Genomic DNA, 6,025 nt, shown 5'->3' on the forward strand with positions numbered 1-6,025 from the left:
TTTCATTCTGATTAGAGAGGACTTGGTACCCGGTACATTTGATCTAATTATCCCCTGCAGTAGGCCGAGGAAAGCCTGAGACTGAGAGAAAGAACTCCAAACGATCCATGAGCTGTGCCAGCACACACTGAGAATAGAACAAGATATTTTGGCATGAGAGGTGAGTACCTTTACAAAAAAGAACCCAATACATTTTTCAATCATGCCATTGAAATGAGGCAAAAGCCTCTAGATAGAGCGAATTACATATATACATCACAAAAGATTATTAGTCATTTTACTTTTTTTGGGGTCCCGTGTCCTGATTTTGGTGCCCATATTTGTTGCTTACTTGAAAATGTATTGACATGGGGCAAATTGTTATGTTTTCTAAAAATACGAAACAAGAAAAAGGGGAATTGTTTAGTCGATAATGATGATGATGATGATGATGAGTGTGATTTTACTTTTACTATAGATCAAATATTCATCAATCCCATACATCAGCTTGTGTTTTCAATATCAGACAAAGAATGCATGACTTCTGAAACAGGGAAATGCTAAAGAAAATATGGATCAGCCAAAGGAACAAACACACAATACCTGAGCATATCAAACAATGTGAACTCACACACACACACACACTCTCACACACACACACACACATCATATGAAATTGGAATGCTAAAGCTGTCATCCTAATACAACAAAGATAGTATTCAGACAAGCTCAAAGGCATACAAACATACACACATTCCATTCCTCATTTCTGATGAACAACTTTAAAAAACAAACAAACAACAAGGGTGACAACAAAAAGTAAACACAAAAAAGACTCATGAAATTGGGGCATAACAACTCATCAAGAAAGCTGTTGGTTTGCCTAAAACAAGAAAGGGGTTAAATACAGCACTGTTGTATTGGCAGTCACCACAGACCTCAAAATGATATATTGTCTACAATTGGTCGTTTTAAGGACAGGCGGGCTAACCAAGATTTCGGGGGTTTCCAGAAATCTTGACCTACACCAAAAGTGGTCACCGCCCTTCCTATAGGAGAAGTGTGTATATTTGTTTGGTTGTATAGAAAACTCTCCTTGTCTTTTCAAGAAACTGAACAAGGGCAAAAACTTTACCTTCCATTTTCTAAAAAACAGCATTATTCGGGATAGCCGCCTTGTGCTTAAAAGCGACCAATTGAACATAATAATATCAACACTGTGCAAGCTCCATCCCACATCGTGTCCTTGGTAAAGGCACTTTTATACAAATTTTCCCATTTGGCTCGGTCCTATGGTAAATGGGGCTTTGAAAATTGGAGTTCCATCTCTTTAATAAGCTAACAGTGTTGCAAGGGGTGTTATATCTGTACAATTACAATTACTCATATTTTTTTTACACTGTATAAGTAGTTGGCAGTTTGCTCTTTGTGATTACACAACTGATTCAACTTATGACAATGTTCACACTTGAACGTTGAAGTCCATCAGAACAAGATGTTCTCTTTGTATTTCCTTAACGCTACTAATGCAATGCCGCTTTCTACAGCCATCTTGACTATCTTCTGCCTCCAATTTCTTCAAGCACTCTCCTTACTCTCTTTAAATGAGTCAAAAATACTCAGAAGCCCTGACCCCTCCCTTATTTCGTGACACTTTGCATTCATGAACTTCAAAGTGGTAAACGTTAGAAAAATACCCTCCACAATCTCCACACTTCGCTAGTTGAATGCCATCCTTTTCTTCTTTCTCTTTTTCCTGAAGGTAGCTCTTCAGCCGTGGAGGCAGAAAAGTTTGACACAAATAGTCTACCTTTGACGCTAAGATGCACTGTACAGATATCACAACCAATGGCTGTACGGAAACACTCCAAGGCATGTTACCTTCTTCAGCGGTGTAATAAGCACGACAGTTTTCCCACAGATTTCTATGATTTGAACGATTTTTCAAACAGACCTTAATAGCCCGGAGACCCTTCTTGCACACCAAATATGGTGGTGAAATGAGTCCTTTGTTATTGTCAATGTTAAGCACTTCTAGCTTTGACAGCTGCAACAGTGCAGATGGTAGTGCTTGCAAACAGTTCGATTCTAGATTCATACTTTTCAGGTTGGACAAACTACCAATATAGTTGGGAAGAACAGATAAGCAATTGAAAGACAAGTTGAGAACCTCCAACTGTTTCAAATACACAATAGACCACGGAATATCACGCAAATTGCAGCCAATAGCCACAAAAGACGTTAAATGTGCAAACCTTCCAATGTTTATAGGAATATCATAGAAAGGCTCTACAAGGTCATTTTCTGTGTTATCGACATGCAACACTTGTAAGCGATCTGAGTCAGACTCCACACGATTATTTACGAAATCCTGGAATACCACAAATGAGTGAAAATCTGCCGTTCTGTCAATGTTCTTCTGTGACCTGAATTCCCGCCACATCTGTATCAAACGCCGAAACAGTTCCAACGCCATTGCAGCAGACTCTCTTTACACAGAGGGATCACCAGTCTACTTTCACATACTCAGTAATCTGATGAAGAAAAAAAAATAACATGAAGACAAAAAAGTTGTTTAGAGTTTGACCTTTTTGCTCACATTTTCAGTAGAGTCCTCATACTATCAATTTAGAGGACTTGAATCTTTTTTTGGCTATTTTTTTGGTATCATTTGCTTTTTTTCTGCTTTATTTTCCTTTTGTTTAAGGATTATGTTGATGGCTGGACCACAGTTAAAAACCAATCATGTTGATCTGAATGCCTGTTTATAATAGAACTTTATTACTATTGATTATAAAAGACAGGACCCAGGGATTTACTATACTATAAGAGGGGCCCATTGAGTGATAAGTAAAAAGACAATTTTCATTTGGATCAGTTATGACAAAAAGAAATCTCTCAACTGAAAGTATACTCGCATAATTCACAAGGACCATTCTTTTCTCCTAGAGGTTATTTTTGAAACACTGTGAAACATTTCGGTGTGGAATTTACTGAAAAACGTTGATGAAAGGCATAAAAGACGTATTTTTTCAGTTTCCACTGACTCTCAAGCTAAGGAAATAACTCAGCTTTGGCGGCCATTTTCTCGCTCATTTTACCTCCTTCAATCGCCAATATCTTGACTTGTATCCAAGATAATATTATTTTCATCAAAAGCAAGGCAAATGAATAAGCTTTAAGATGATACCAATAACCCCTTATATGCCCAATAATTGACGAGCACCTGATTCCACTGTGTTGTGACACCTATTCCGACATTGACGAAAGGCACAAAAAATGTAAATTTGACATTTCTAGAGACTCTCTAGCATGGAAATTTTCAAATTTTTGCGGCTATTTTCTTGCTTGTTTTACCTCTGAAACCAGGTGGCACCTCCTTTAATCGCAAATATTTCGACTTCTATTCCAGATAGATGAGTATTTTTTATCATCTGAAGCAAGACAAATGAATTTAATAAGCTTTAAGATGATATCAATAACTCTAGATGCCCAAATATAGACGAGTCATAATTGATTATACTGCATCTTGACACGAATAGTACCAATAAAATGACACCTCTAGAATTGTGCTTTGTAAAAGCCTCCAGATCTATACAAAAGACTGATCTTATCTCCAAGTGGGTAAACACACAAAGCTGTGGTCCTGCTTTTGATTAAAAATTTAAAAAGCGTTATATCCATCACTAAATTGAACATTAAATCGAAACAAGCGGACCTATTTTGATAGTTCTTCTTCTAATGACAGAACTCGCGGTAAAATAGACCTGTTGCTGAAAACTAATTTTATGTCGAAACTGTCATATAAAGGAATGAATGTGCTCGAGACGCAAGCCACTCCCAGGAGATAAGGAGTTTAAACCAGTTTTGAAAAAATCTCGGGATCGCTATAAAGATTCATTGATTGTAATTAACATTTTGTCTTACAGTACAGTCAATACATTACAGTTTTAATTCTGCCTGCACATGAAAGACATCAGAACACAAGAGGTTTTTTGTGAAATCTATGCAAAGATAATGTTGATGTGTGAAAACACAGACATGAAATTGAAATTGACAGCAGAATGCAGGTATGGGATGATGTCACAGCAGATGTATAATAATTTCCAGTTTCCAACATTTCATTCAGATTTGGAGAATTTGGATGTGATTCCGATTCGACTTGATCCTCTATCACATTTTGAACAGGATAACCGTTGTTTTGTGAAGTTCTAGATCTAGATTAGAAGATCTATAGATATATTCCTATTGTCATTTTGCACTCAAGGGAAAATGCTATGAATTCCCCCCACCGTAACCGTGTTTCCCCATAGTTTGATGCTTTGTGCAGTTACGATTGAGATGCTCTTGAAAACTTGATTTACACAGAACAATGGATCACTGGAAATGTGGTAGTCGAATCTTAACTCAATACCCATCTTCTATCATGAATAAAACTTTGGAAAATAGAATGCACAACAGAGCCTCTCTGAAGTAAGAGTTTTGGTTAGAACTTCTTCATGAAGGCGAATAATTTAAGTTGTTGCCTTTCTTCAGTTCAGTCAAACCTTCCTAGCCTAATGAAATGTCTAAACAAATTATCAGTTATATATAGCACAATATTGATGAGACATGAGACTGGGAAAACCATCATCACCCTCACCCCTTTTCCCAACCATTTACAAAAAATAGGTCTACTGAATTGTAAATATACATTTTTAGTGTGCAGTACTTAAAGTATTTGTATTTGAGACGAAACCAGGTGCCTTAATGACAGTGCATGTATTTTAAACCTCCTGTTTTCTAATGTTAATAGGGCCTAAGATAAGTACGGCTAGACTGGCAGTCTAGCTGTACTGGCAGTCTAGCCGTACTTCAGTACGCCTAGACTTCTTGAAATTTTTAGTTTGCAATGCCTAAAGTATTTGTATTTCAGACAAAACCAAAAGGTGCCTTACTGACTTGCATGTATTTGAACCTGAATAATTACTAGATCTAGATCTAATGAGACCTGTGTACTTAACAGGCTTGAGTCGATAGGGCCAAACCTAGATCTAAGTACGGCTAGCCACTTCGAATTAAAAAACGAACTCACCAGTCCAGTGTAGATGATGTGTAGGCCTACACTTGTCTTGTTATTTAAATAGCTGTAAATTATTATAGTAAAATAAACGAGAATCTAGATCTAGATCTTATCTAGATTCTAGATATATAGACAAGAGAGCCTCTAGCCTGCTGATCATTTCAATCCGACATGCATGAGTCAGTCTATGAACTGACTATATGATCAAAAATAGGCAAAAATAACAAGGTACCTCCACGTCCCCACAGCTCAAAGATATATTTTCGGATGTCTTTGTCATCTCTTCTTCCAATCTCGAAAAGCTAGAGATAAAGATCCTTACACATTATCTAGATCTAGTCCCGTGCCATAAAATAACATTATAACAGCGCAGCAACCCTCATATCGGGCCACGGATGTAAACATTAGCAACAGGTGCCCAGATTGATTTGTTTACCTTTTTGTATTCCCAGATTTGTAGAGAAAGAAAATTTAATTTAAAAAAGGAAAATCGATTCAAGCATCAACAACAAAACAAATACAAATTAATCACCCATAAAACAATCTTCTATGGTCCCTCATCAAAATTCAGTTTCCTCATGAAATAGGGCATCTAGCACATAAGAAGCCCTGGCCATAAGACTACACTTATTAGGCTTAGCTTTAAAAGCAAAACAAACCTTTAGTCGTTAGTTTTTTCTCAAAGCACCACAGACAGATCTGATCGTCACCTGCGATGTCATAATTCGTAGATCTATTAATAATCTAGATGTATATTGCATATTGTTTATAAAATATGATGTAAAACACTATCCCGGATTTGTGCAGATCTTGAAACTGTAAATAAGCTACGAACAGTGTTCATAACAGAAACTTTTATACGTTTCAACATACTAAGGGAGCCAACAATGACAAATATCGACTTCTAGAAAAATAATACCTGCATTACATCCCTTGATATATTTCTCTCTTCCATCCTCTCTCTCTCTCTCTCTCTCTCTCTCT

General features: G+C 36.8%; 1 protein-coding gene across 2 annotated transcripts; it reads right to left on the bottom strand.

The window, feature by feature from the left end:
• Positions 1–1,570: 1,570 nt before the first annotated feature.
• LOC101856253 (leucine-rich repeat-containing protein 40) lies at positions 1,571–5,456 on the bottom strand. 2 transcript variants are annotated; one of them, XM_005095358.3, is made up of 2 exons: positions 5,274–5,456; positions 1,571–2,513 (listed from the first exon to the last, which is right to left on the bottom strand). In XM_005095358.3, exon 2 carries the CDS (start codon positions 2,453–2,455, stop codon positions 1,589–1,591), a length of 867 nt encoding a protein of 288 aa, XP_005095415.1. In that variant the 5' UTR covers positions 2,456–2,513; positions 5,274–5,456; the 3' UTR covers positions 1,571–1,588. The 2 variants fall into 2 exon arrangements, with proteins under 2 accessions (XP_005095415.1, XP_005095414.1); XM_005095357.3 differs by lacking the exon at positions 5,274–5,456 and adding an exon at positions 5,054–5,265.
• Between the last annotated feature and the right edge of the window lie 569 nt (positions 5,457–6,025).

Source organism: Aplysia californica, unplaced genomic scaffold, assembly GCF_000002075.1.
Source record: "Aplysia californica isolate F4 #8 unplaced genomic scaffold, AplCal3.0 scaffold00102, whole genome shotgun sequence".
NCBI classification, from domain to species: domain Eukaryota; kingdom Metazoa; phylum Mollusca; class Gastropoda; order Aplysiida; family Aplysiidae; genus Aplysia; species Aplysia californica.

What these genes read in the sequence shown, in the direction of transcription:
- LOC101856253 (XM_005095358.3), bottom strand. Translation starts at nt 2,455, where the DNA reads ATGGCGTTGGAACTGTTTCGGCGTTTGATACAGATGTGGCGGGAATTC.